Below are 13,270 nucleotides of genomic sequence, written 5' to 3'. Positions count from 1 at the left end.
CTTTTGCAAAGTAATTGCCGTAAGTTGTGCAGCTGGCAAAGTGTTTTTATACTGGAGCCTTCCACAACAGGCAGGGTTATTTACATTGCAGCCAGGTGCTGTTATTCAGGTCAGTTATTTATTAGCTGGAAAGTGCAGTTTTGTAGTCAAATGAAAAAAGTTGTGAATTTGGACTGGAGTCAATGAAGAGTGGAGGCTGTCAAAATTAGTTGGGAAGGAAGATTGCTAGGAAAGCCTGAATGTGTAATTTTTTTATTGGAGGCAACTTGAGGCAAATCGAACTAAAAGCCAGTTCGTTCAATTAATAATAAATAAATGAAACATTACATTTCATTTTGGCTCAGGCAAGATGCTTCCATCTGCTCAAAAGGAAATATTTTGTTGCAGGGATAACATTCTATGTTTTAGGTCAACACAAGGTAATTCCTCCTTTCTCCCTCCCGTTCTTTGGTTCAGCTAATGAATCGAGCAATCAATTATTCAGGCAGATCTAATATGCATATGATAATTGTTTCCACATTTAAATATACCTCTGGACAGGCAATCAAGAGACCTGGATTTTATTTCCAGCTCTGCTACTGTGTCTGACGTGACCTTGGGCATTTCACTGTACTCTGAGTCCCTCCTTTTCAGGGCAGGACAGGCCCATGTCTCACAGTGGATTTGCTGCATACTGGTAATACTAAAATAGCATGGAGGTCTTTTTAGTTCCACTGTTAGCAATTAAACATTTAGCTATCACTAATGCATGCATTCCTAATTCTCCCAGTGTGAGTTAGTTGCATTGCCTTATGAAACTCCCTGTAGTTTACTTAATAGGTCAAAAGGAATTTCAGCTGCTGAAATAGCTGTGTTCCCTTAAAACAAAACCCATTTTAATGAGCCCAGCTAAATCAAAGAAGAAAAATGCAAGTGGGAAAGGTTTTTTCTTCTTTTCCTTAAATATTTCACTTTGTAATCAGCTCTCCAGATCCATACACTGCCTGCGGTTTCTCTCAAGCAAAAGGTCCGTATGTGTTGCAATTTCTAGATGTTTGAAATACCTTAAACCGTGTTGAAGCCTATTACATTATGCATTAAAAACTCCCTCATACCTGAAAGAAAGCTCGCACCAGGAAACCCGCAGCCTCCAAACCCCTCACAATGTGGTTTTTATCAGGCTGCAGTTCTCACCATTTGGCTTGCCTGCTCTTCGAGAAAGCTTTCTCCCCTCTACCTTCTGTGTGCTGGCAGTGGGGGAACCAGCATCAAGCCCAGCGGCACTTTGTTGACTCTGGTAGTCGTGAGACTGCATCAGTTTCTGCTGGTGGCACAGTCCTGCGAAGGGTGGTTAGTGTCCCTTCTTGCCATGCTGGCGTTAGGTTTCGAGTCGCTGAGGGGTTGGCAGAAGGTTGTGGGAGCAGTGAATGTCTTGTTGGGAGCATGGGAGACTGGTGGGAATCTGTTAGGAGCGGAGAGATTTGGATCATAGGGTAACTCAAACCGAAGGAACCTCAGGAGGTCTCTAGTCCAATCTCGTGCTCAAAGCAGGGTCAGCTATGGGGTCACACCAGGTTGCTCAGAGCTTCATCCAGTTGGGTCTTAAAAACCTCCAAGGATGGAGACTGCACAACCTCCTCGGGCAACCTTTTCCAATGCTTGACTGTCTTCATGGGGAAAAGACTTCCCCTTATATCCAAGACCGCCATGAGAGGCACGTGAGCTCTTTGAGCCCTTTCTCCTGGCTGATGCTTTGCGAGATCTGCAGGGAATGGCAGCGGGTACGGCTGTAAGCCTTGATACTGCCTTCAGCCTCACCATGGCTTGCCTTCATCTCCAAGTTTTCCTGCCGATAAACCAGGCTTTTGAGCTGGTGATGTCCGGTCTGCCCGGATGAATGTCCTTCTGATCCGTTGTGAGGAAAGGGCTGGGGCTTTCCAATTGTAGCCTGGTATTTGAGAGGGAACTGAATTGCTCATTTGCACAGGACTTTTGGCACCCGGCAGGGCTCTCCAGAAGGCTGAAACACCCTGAGATGGTGCTAGAACTGTGCAAAGGGGAGAGCCCCTCGGAGGCAGGAGGACAACAGCATCCCACCAGGTCACAGAGGAGCGAAGGAGTTTCGGGACAGTGGGCAGCAGCAAAGCTGGCTTCTGCTCCTTGCCTGCCAGAGCCCGGGGCAGAGCGTTTAGCTGTTCTCTCCTTGCCCTCTCTCCATTTTGCCTTTCTCTGTCTCACACCCTTTGCTTAATTAGTTTGTCAGCCACTGTCATCATAGCAGGAGTCTGCAGAACACCCAGCAGAGCGTAGCTCTCATTGCAGCTACCGTAGCTGGGCTCTGCTGTAACACAAGTGATAGCTTAATAAACCACAGCATTGCAGACTAAATATCTTGGCACTGGTTGCAGCTTCTTATTAAAATAAGAAAGAGAGAGAAAAAAAGAAATGCAAGGAACTGGAAAGAATGAAGGTTATAATAATTAATAGCTTCACTTTTAGTACCAGAGACCAGGGCAAAAATGTCTAATCCTCAAGGTAAAAATTAGACTGAAGTTTGATCTACTATTTATCAATAGCTTGAACTTGGTTTTCCCTTCTGGTTCCAGCCTCAAGTCTCAAAATGCAGAATTATTTCTGGTCAGCCTGAGTACCAGTGAGAGATCTGTGGGGAGAAATTCAAACCGTGTGAAGACAAATGAAACCTGAATCAAACCAGCTAAATTAACTCTGCATCTTGGAGCAGACTGAACAGCTCTCTTATTTAAAGGGCTCTGATGAGTTTCATTTTCCTGTCAGCATCATTCTGAAACCTCACTGCGATCCTAGGTAATGAGAGTGGCTCTTTTTCACTTCGAGTGTTGGCTCCCTGCGGAGAAGGCATCCTCCAGTTGCCTCAGGTGGTCTATCAGAGGTTGTCTGCTCAGTCGCGCTGCCATCCGGGATCCTCTGGGCTGCAGTTTGACCTGGAAACCGGGGCAATCTTAATTTTAGGACCTGCCTGTGAGTCGCAGACATGTGAGCCTGGCACGGGTCGGGTCAGTGAAAGCCCTTAAGGAAAGGATGGTGACTGAATCCACCTCCAAGGAGTCCCTGCAGGCAGGATACAGGCTCTGAGCCGTTGCCTAAACACTTGCTGCCTTTTGCCCCTAAGCATCGCTCATGGCCACGTGCCGCTGTCCGTTCCTCCTCCACCTGAACCTGGGGGACTCATTTCACCTGCTTCACTCATCTGAAGGTTAGTATTCAGCTGAGACCGTCTCCCCTGTATTTTACAGGGGTATTGTTACTCCAAAGGGAGACTGAGCCCGCTGGTCCTGTGCACCTTGCATAACTGCAATTAATTTCTCCCAAGATACATCCTCGGGTGTCTGCAGTAGGTGAAATGAAGTCCAGCCTTTGAGTCTAACCCTCCTACCAACACCGAGATAGCAGCAGGTTACAAAGGCCTTGGAAATCTGATTTAACTCCCTTCAGCCGGTGGCTGAGAGGAGAAAAGCCCAGGGGAGGTTCTCTTTTATCCATGAGGATGTGAAATTTCATTTGTGGCTGACAATGCTCTTAATCCTGCCTTTTTATTGATGAAGAACCTCTGGGTACCTCAACTGTTTCTCAGTTTCCCTAGACAGCAATTGACCTTGTTTCAGCTATGCATCAAAATGCACTGGCAATCAAGGTGTTATTGATTTAAACCTAATGGCCAGCCACTCAGGAATTTCACCCGGAAAAGAAAAATCAATGCCACCTTATTATTATTATTTTTTTTTTCCCTGTTAAGATATTATAATGAAAAGGCATAAGTGTCTTGCCAGCTCCTTACCATTAAGCAATACACTTGCAGGGCTGAGAACGTCGGGTCAGGCTCTGGTAAGGTAGCTAGCCAGCTACAGCAGATTGAAATGACTCTAGGGTTAAACAATTTTCCTTGATTGCACGCTGCCATCCGCGTCTCTCTCTGCTGACCTTCCCGGAGGCATGCGAGCTGCACTGGTGTGTGGGACTCCAGAGAGAATGTCTTGAGCAATGCATTAGCCCTATTAGTGGAAGAGCTCTGTGTGGGAAGGATGCTCCCTGTCTTGTCCTTGTCTCATTTTGGATGTTTTCTTCCTCCCCTCCCCCATCCCAAGGGGAAAGTGTCATTCAGAATCTGCAAGATTGGTTTACAAGACTGGTTTAAATGCACGGCAGGTAAGCACTGGCTGGATAGATGCTTAGACCCATGGTAGGACCGAGCAACACCACAGGCTCCCTCCTATCTAGTAAGTGAGGCATGCCAGGATCCATATTGTCACCCATAGGCTGAATAGTCCAACATTGACTGTATCCATGCTGCTAAACTCTCTTACCTGCCAAAACAAGGTGGTTTTCCCCTCTGGGCTTCTCAGGAGCATGCATGGCACTTATTTGCTGCAGCGTAGGTATTGTCTGGGAGAGGGCACAGGCTGAAGCCAGGCGATGGGGTGTGCTAACACTTTGCTGGCGTGGGTGATTAGGGAGGATGCTTGAGCCTGTAACGTAGTTGTTCTCAGTTCCTTGGGATGGTGGAGATACAAGCCATAGAGGACCAAAGCTGCCATGAGCAGTCCTGGTTTAGGTCTTTTGCAGAATCTTCTCTGTCAGCACTCCAAACGCTTTGGAGCCAAATCACCTTTTGAAATGGTGTTGACTCTCGGGCCTCCTTTTAATCAGCCAAAGGGAATTGGCTCCTGCATCACATAAACTGATGGACATTGAGGAGCAAGGGATGGTGTGGGGCAGTCCTGACTCCTGACGACATCGACATCCCAGTGACGTTCTGAAGTGCTCCTGGGTCTCAGGTCACTTAGGCATACGAAAGCATTTTCCCTTGTGGCCTCTGCTTACTTTTCTCCTCTTGTTGCTGAGGTGTGTGAGAAGAACTGAAGGATGGTTTTCATCCTCCATGATTTTGGAGCATCCCCATGCAAGTCAACTTTAAAGAGATGGGAGTGACCCTTCCTCATAATCCATCCTTTTCAAGATGAACGCCTAAAACTGCATGAGGAGCATATACCGATCTGCATACCAGCTACCTCTGGTGTCACTGTGCCTGTAGAGCCTCATTTCCACCCATTCAAAGCAAGCATTTTCCATGAAGACGTTACAGCTGTCAGAGGAACGCCTAGAATGAGACCTGCGTTTCCAGAGCCAAGCCTTATCTGGATGATAGGCGAGTGCAGAGACAACATGAAGGGAATCTGACAGCGCAGAGATAAAGCTGCCTTAAAATGGCATTTTCCCGAGTGCTGCTCAAGCCAGACAATACCCATTTGTTGGAATGATGTGACCGCATGGAGGTACGAGGCCTGACCCACGCTTTGCCGCAGCCATTGGTGCAGTGACCAACTATTGACCTCTTCATCCATTTTTCTGGGAGGCGACCTGTTTGATTTGTGCATCTTCTTCCAATTTCTACTACATCTGTGGCATATTTCCGCTGACCGTTTCAGTTTGCTTGGACAAAACGTCAGGGCTAAGAAGGCTTGTGAGATGCTTCACAGTTTTGGGTGAAGTCTCTCTGCCTTCAGTGGGGTTGATGGTTGGTGTCACGTGTCAGGGAGCCTTGCACATTTTTCAAGCCAGCTCAGGGGGAACTGAGCAAAGTCTCCTGACAAGTTCCTCTTCAATTGCTGAGTTTTTCTCAGCTTCTGGCTGTGGTGATGTAGATTCATTTTGTTTCTTTGGGAGGGGCAGGATGAAGGAGGGGAAGGTTTGTAGGCAAGCTATTGGAGGCACAGCAGAATGATCTCCTAAGCAAGGGGTCCCACCCAACCTGGGTAAAGCAGCGCGTGTTCCTCAACTGAGGTTGTGTCTAGGTCCCACCCAGCCTCTGAAACCTCCTAAACAGCAAAATTGGGACAGCTTAGCGGCCCACAGGAGGTCTTGCAGGTTGCCAGTGCTCACTGGGGAGCAGTGGATGGAAGATTGTTGTTCTGCAAGCACCAGCCCGAAGGCAAATGTCAACACGTTGGCCTCCCCACCTACTCTTGCCTGCTGAATTTTGCTTGCTTCCTCCAAAAGCAGCTCCACCTCACACCAACACATCTGTGCTGCCACAGGCTGATGTTACGGCGTGGTCCTCTGTTTGTTTAGCACAGGCATGGCTGCATATGGAAATGAGTTTTCCTCGGAAAGGCAGGGCACCTGCTCTCAGTCTTATCTGCTGCAAAGGGATTGAGGGCTTTGGGACTAATCTTTTGGTGAAACTGAGTCCAAGCTTCCAAGATAATCTGCAAATCGGTTTAATTTTGCCAGCAGGTTCCCCAGGTTTGGGGCTGAGAGCCATGTAGTGTAAATTCCATGGGATCCCACCATGGTGTATTTTCACTTGAGTAGCTTTCCTGCCAGTTCACTTAGGACAAGCACTGAACTATTTGCCAACACAATAAAATGGGTTTTCTATGTGTTAAACCAAGTGCTGTGAATGCAAACATTGCAGCATACTTAGTTAAGCTCTCTTGTATGTTAAACTTCTTTTGTAGTGTAAGAACAGAAGCCCAGCTCTTAGCAATGGTTTAAATATTTCTTGCAAGCCAAAAGGGAGACTGCAGGTGTTTGAAGTCTGGAGTTATTTAGAGGAAATAAAATCAGGCTTTTGCTAGCCATTGCTCTGTTAGAGGATCTGTGATATAAAAGGAAAATAGAGAGAAAGCATCAAGTAAAAATAATACGTATGTGTGTGTGTTTGTATGTGTAACTCTTGTTTTCCTCCAGGCAGCACACTGGGGACAGGTAATCTTACCTTAAGAATTTGGCCTTAGAGGATCTAAAATGAAGCCCTTTGAAACCAGGAGCATTTCTGTGATTTCTTTGGTCAGGCCCAGAAAAAAAACGCTGGGCTCATCGTTGCTGTGGCGGATACATCCATATTTCAAAAAGCATTTTTCCTTTGGCTGCACCTAAGCAAAACTGGTGTCCTGGTAAGAAAGTGTCTGGGCTGGGAAAAAAAGTCCTTTTTAGCCTTCTGAACTTTCCCTTTGATTTCTCATGCCTTAGTGCAACCCACACAAAACAGAGCCAGGCTGGTGGTCTGGTGAGACAGAGGATGGCTGTTGTTCCTGTGCAAAAGGAGACAACCAGCTCCTGGGGCTCAAGTGACTGTGCCTCCATGTCTTCCAGGTGAATTTGGATGGGGATGGTCACGCTGGCAAGCCCCATCATAGCCCTTCGATCTGTCGCCCCAGGGCTACCTCGGTGGCATCGGAAGAAGTAGGGCACCCAGAGCAACACAGGAGATTTGAGACCCCGTCCAAAGGACTTTTAATTCCGCTGGGTCAGAGCTGATCTTGCCTTTCGGTGGTGTTTTTTCAGTTGATTTGAAGAGTGCTGCCTGCTGCTTTTCCTTCAGCTGGGTTTGCGAAGGGTAATAAAGCGCTTGCCAGGGGTGAAGGGTGGCTGCAGAGACTGAGCGCTGAACAAAGCAGCTGCCTGCCCTTCGCAATTGCAGAGTTCTGAGAACTGAAGATGATTCTTTTATCTTTGGGGTTCCCCCCCCCCCCCCCCATGTCTCTTATCAGAATGTTCAGAGGAAAGGGACATTGTCCCCAGAATGACAGTGGCGTACCTGTGGGAGGATGGAGGAGGCATCATAGCCCTTCTCTGATGGGGCCCACCTTTACCAAGACATCTCAGCAAGTCCTTTGTCACCACACATTGTCATCTGCTCCTATTCGCCCCATGGATTTGGGGTGGGGGTTCTTTGCCTCTCCAAGTGGGGATATATTTGGAGAGCTAGCGCAGGGTGTGCACCTATGTGGGGCTGTATTTCCTCATGAGGTCATACCGAAGACAAGCTGATTTGGGTGCCTTGATATGTTATTCATTGCCTTTGTCCTCACCTTGGTATCTGTTTCCTTTCTTCATCAGGAAAATGGGAGCCACTGCCCCAGTGTGACCTGCCTCTGAGGTACAACAAAATAAAGACCACCCATCCCACTCCCTCAGACACCTCCCAGTATGGATGGCTTGGTTGAGCAGAACAGCGTGCTAATGCACAATAAGATCGCTGAAGCCGGGAAAAGGAATGGTTTAATTAATACAAGGAACTTAGTGGCAGAGAGCCGAGATGGTCTGGTCTCTGTGTACCCGACCCCCCAGTACCAGACCCACCGAGCGGGCAGCCTTTCCTCTCCGAGCTGCCTAGAGAACGGCAGGAATGACCCCGTGCAGCAGCTCCTGGACCCCAACATGCTGCAGCAGACGGTGGAGTCTCACTACCGGCCCAACATCATCCTCTACTCGGAGAACGTGCTGCGCTCGTGGGGCGAGAGCATTGGCTCGGAGTGCTGTGAAACTACCTTCATCGAGGACCGCTCTCCCACCAAAGATAGCCTGGAGTACCCGGACAGCAAGTTCATCGATCTCTCGGCGGATGACATCAAGATTCACACTCTGTCCTATGATGTGGAGGAAGAAGAGGATTTCCAGGAGCTAGAGGTGAGGTGTCATTTGGGATTTGTGGGGAAGGCTGCGGGGAGGAGGGCGTATTGGGGGTTAAGTGTAGAGCCTCCAAGATCTGGTCTGCAGGGGATCTCCTGCTTTGGAAGCTGGTCTGTATGGGATCAGCTGTATCTCTCCTCTGGCCAGGACAGTGAGCGATCGCTCACCTTTATTTGCTGGGTAAAGTCCCAACTCTGTGGATACTAATGGCAAAATTCCCACTGGCCCTAATGGAGATCAGCATTTCCTTCCTGCCTCTGAATGGGCTGGTCAGAAACTGAAGAAGACCCATGTGCTTAAATGCTTCTATGAGCATCTGTCCACGTACATGGACCTTGTCCTACTCAGCAGGCCAACATCATCTCTTTCTTTCTCCTGACTTGAGCTAGGCATAAAGCAGATTGTTTTGCATACTGGCTCAAGCATGAAACATTTCTGTCTCTGAATGAACACAAAATCAGAAGTCTTTGGGCTTCAAGCTGCAATGAATCGCATGTCTCTGAAATAAAAGATTTTTTCTCATGGAGCGAAACACTTCATTAGATCCCAAATGCAATGTTTTCTTTTAGGTTCCTGTGCTTCATTGATTGCTCACAGTAAAGTAAGATACATTTTGTTCTCCAAATGGGGCAGACCATGGAAATCAACTTCATTCTTTCTTAAATGATGCATTTTTACTTTAAAAGATTGTTTTGGCTTTGGCTGAAACCAGCTGCCCAAGTGCGGCACACATTTGTGTTTGCCAGTGTCTGGGGGAATGGAGGGTGTGCATAATGCTGCTAATGCTGCTGATCCCAAAACTTTCTCCAGTGTTGGTCACAGACTCCTAACCTAGCAAAGACCATTTGGCTGTCTGGAGCAAAGCCATAGCTTCAACTCGAATGTCCAAGTTGAGCTTGAGAGACTATTTGCTCGTGTTTCTCTGTTGCAGGGGTTTTCTCCACCGAGACCTAACAAGTCCTAAAACTTCTATTTTCACCTCCTGTAATACCAGTGTCTCACCCTGTGATCAGCACAGGGGCAACCCAACAAGAGCCTGACTTCTCGTTGATTCTCTTTTCTCTCTGTATTGATAAGGTAGGAAGAGAGAGGCATTTTTCCCAGTGTGTGCCAGAAATGCAGTACTCAATGCCTCCGCAGGGAGACAAAAAGGTTCTCTCTGAGGCATGTGAGGGTGTTACCTCAAATCACACCCTTCTACAGCATTTCAAAATTGGCTGTGGGAAGTCTCGTTTTCTTAATCAAAACAAAATCCCTAGCTGCTGCCTTTTTGCCCTACTTTCTGTCATGCAGTAGTGATACAAGTGACTGCAGCAGGCATGTAATTGCCTAATGGTGTTATTGACACATCTGGCCTGACATTTAGGCAGCAAAAAAAAAGTCTCCCTCTTCTCAATCCAAATCCAGCAAGACCTTCTTTAGCCAGCTGTTGGAGAATAGGCTAAAAAAGGCTGGGAAAATAAGCAGGACAAAGAAAAGAAGTTTTATACCAAAAAGCTTTTCCCTTTTATTGGTGGGATTTTTCAGGTGCCTTTGCTATGTAGGGCCCTTGATCTGGGTGTCTCTTCAAAGTGGTACTGTAGGAGCTTGATCAGCTTTTCATAGAGAACATTTGTTTCTAGAAAACCACCTGTAAAACAAGGTCTGAGGAAAGTGACTTCACCCTTTCCCCTCCCCAGATCTCAAGGGGAGAAAGGAAAGAGTCTTTGCAAATTTTAGTACCATTCTGTGACAGCGTGTGCATCATTTTCCCTGGCTCCTCCTTCTTGCTGACCTATTTCCCTGGACTGTAGCCCCCTGAGGTCATACGCATCCCTTCTTAGATGGGTGTACTGCATCTGGCACCACGGATTCCCAGCCTCACTTAACCCTGTGGGATGTTACTGTGCTAATAAACAGAGAGGTGTACGGGCAGCCATGCTGACCTACGTGTACAAAGTGCTCAGAAGAGGACGACGTTCACAAAGTACACACCCATGCGTCTTCCTCTCTTCTGTATTGGGGTTTCTCCTCCGCCAGGAGAATGGGGAAAGAGAGGGGAGAATGAGGCAAGGTCTGGGGGAAGGAACTGCCTGACTGGAAACACATGCGTTGCTAGAACTGCTAGAAGCATCTGCTTCTAGCCCAGTATCAGCCTCCATCGCTGTGCTACTTGGCCAACCCAGTGCAGCGCTGTGATTTTCACACTTCTCCATGAACCAAATGACCGATCTGCTGAGCAGCTGCACTCAGCGTGGGGAGTAACTTCCATCCCAGGAAGGTCCAAATTCTGTGGATGCAGCCGGTTGTGCAGAAAGATGGGGAGGAGAGGGATTTTCATTTGACAGCAGAAGACCAGCAAAAAAGGTGACTGCTGTGTTGTGCTCTTCTAGTTCCCGTGTGGACAGATGCTGTATCTGTGTGGCCAGATGCATGAGGGCCTCCTGGGCTTGGCTAGTACAGAGGTTCATTAGAGACATTCACGTGTTGAGGCTCCAGGAATGGAAGACAAGTATTTGAGGACAGCAGTCCCTGAGTAGGGGAATGAACCATGCCAGATTGTTAACTACATAAAAATTTGCCTATCTGTCCAAATGAGAAAAACAGCACCTGAATCACACAGCACGAGTCTGGCCCACTAGAAAGCTTTTTTTTTTTTTCCCCACCAGTTACTGACAAGAAGCAAATGCTTTTTTGAAATTACTCATAGACCCAAAGTGGGGTGGAAAGAGTTAGTACCAGGACTGGGAGCAGAAGTTAAAAGGAGAACAATGAGAGAGAGTGATACAGCAGAGGTGCAAGGTTTTGCTTCCCCACTGTGAGAGCCTTCAAGGATTTGATTCTGCCATCGAGGATGCACAGCACGTTGCTGAGTATCTTGCCACATTGACTGTCATGCCACAGCTCGTCAAGGGATGGGAGCTGCATAGTATAAGAGCAGATCAGGGCTCAGTTCTTGTAAGGGTTTTTTGTTGTAACATATCTGCTTTGGCACTTCTGGGAGAAAACTCTAAAAATAGCCTCTTTTTGCAAACATTAGCAAAGAGGGGAGCTTTGTGCAGAAGAGCTGTTGTCTCTTGAAAACCGAGGGCTACCGCCTGTTCTCCATGTGTCAGGGCAAGGCAAGTGGATTCCCAACTCGGGCATCTCAGTAAGATGCCTTCTGGGAGACAGAACAGCCCTGGGGTTGCGAGTCATTTCTCTTCCCCCACGTCTCTGGCACTGCCTGTCTTATTGCAGAGGGCCTGCCTAGGGGGTTTCAGGACTGCGTATTTAGTTTCTTAGAAATGCAGAAAAATCTAACTCATCCCTTTGTAGTGACACCCTCCATGCAATACTTGCAGGAGTCCAGGGACACATGCAGAAAATAGCATTCCTGCCGGTCAGCGTGTTTCTGCCAGGGTGTTGTTTTTGAAGAGAGTTGAGCTCTTGGTAACCAGAAAGGTGGTTGTTCTCTTGCAGAAAATTTTGCCACAGAGAAAGTTTCTGAAAAAAAAGCCAGCTATTTCGACTGACAGCGATTTGGTTTTGGTTTGAAGAGCTGACCCACCCAGGCTGCAGCAGTTACCTGTCATCCCCTTCAGGATGGGTCTAGCCAGCCCAGCAATGTCTCTGACAAGTTGCCTAGAAGGAGGCACGTTCTTCCCTCCCCAAGCCCGGGGACTCTGAAGAACCTGGGAGATGTAGCAGAGGAGCAGGAGACATCCTAAACAGGGGTCCTGCACATTACTGCAACAACGTGGCCATGTTTAACTTACTTATTTTTATTTTTTTTACTAGCAGCGTTTCTCAGGTCCTGGTGTAATGTTATGCAGACTGTCTGCAAAAATCATAATTGTCTGGAGGGAAAAACATTTCTGAAACAGCTTTCATTAGCATATACAGCCCTACGTTGCTCCAGCAATTACCAGGCATGAAAGCAGAAGGCTGCGCATTCTGTCAAAGCTTTAAACTTCTTTCTTCAGTGCCCATCCCTGAAATCAAATGATTCCCTATTTAGGTGTCTCTGGAATGCTTATAAATATCTTATGAGTTCTTTACGCCACAACTAATGGACAGACAACTTGTCAAATGTGGCGGCAGTGAAATATTACGTGAGTTGCTAGCTGAAATACCCTCCTGTTAAGAGTTCATGTGTAAATGCAGTGCCATCTTTTATCCAGAAACATCATTTGTCATATTACACTCCTGCTAGTTTTCCTCCTAACCCCTAGATAGATGGCTTATTTAGAGAAACCCAAGCTATTGATGGCAGCAAATTGAATTATTCATATGTGTCGCATAAAAGAATACATCTGAGCTCTCCCTTAAAACCCATTTTCTTTTTCCCAGCAATGTCTGAAACGGTCTCTAAAAATGAAATAAATAGAGTGTTCTGGGGAGTGAAAGAAGAAAGGCAATGTAGTGCTTTCAAGCTAAACCTTCCTTCTTTTTTTCCCCTACAAATTGCTGGATACTGCTGTGAAACTCATCCCTTGGACGTGAGCATGAAAGTGTAGAGATGGAAGGTGGATCCTAAACCATGTCCTGTTCCGTCTAACCCCTCTTTTCAACGTTCCCAAGCACCTCCTGGCCACGTCTCTTCTGCAACATGAAGAGAAGGCCCTGGAGCGGTTTATGCGAGGCAGGTCTTGCATGCTTTAGGTACTCACTTGTATGGCCATTTCCCTTCAGGGTCTTTCACCTTGTTTTCACTAATGAATTTACTGGTCATCACTGCGCTCTTGTGAGGTGGGAAAACAGTATTTTCTCCATTCTGCCCTTGGGGAACTGAAGAATATGGTGCAATAAATGTCTTGCCCAAGCTCACCTAGGCACGTGTTGTGGATCTGGGAATGTGATTTTGGTTTCTTTTGTC

At 47.2% G+C, this 13,270-nt stretch overlaps 1 protein-coding gene across 1 annotated transcript in view; it reads left to right on the top strand.

The window, feature by feature from the left end:
* Positions 1-13,270, top strand: part of SYNDIG1 (synapse differentiation inducing 1) — an 81,395-nt gene that overhangs the window by 5,595 nt on the left and 62,530 nt on the right. The window contains exon 2 of the mRNA XM_030036097.2: positions 7,861-8,430. Within this exon, the coding sequence (XP_029891957.1) occupies positions 7,951-8,430 (480 nt within the window). The 5' untranslated portion in view covers positions 7,861-7,950. The remainder of the gene's footprint in view (positions 1-7,860; positions 8,431-13,270) is intronic.

The sequence above is a fragment of the Aquila chrysaetos genome, chromosome 13, assembly GCF_900496995.4.
Source record: "Aquila chrysaetos chrysaetos chromosome 13, bAquChr1.4, whole genome shotgun sequence".
Classification (NCBI taxonomy): domain Eukaryota; kingdom Metazoa; phylum Chordata; class Aves; order Accipitriformes; family Accipitridae; genus Aquila; species Aquila chrysaetos.
The sequence above is the reverse complement of the archived record's forward strand: the minus strand, read 5'-3'. Positions and strand labels throughout refer to the sequence as shown.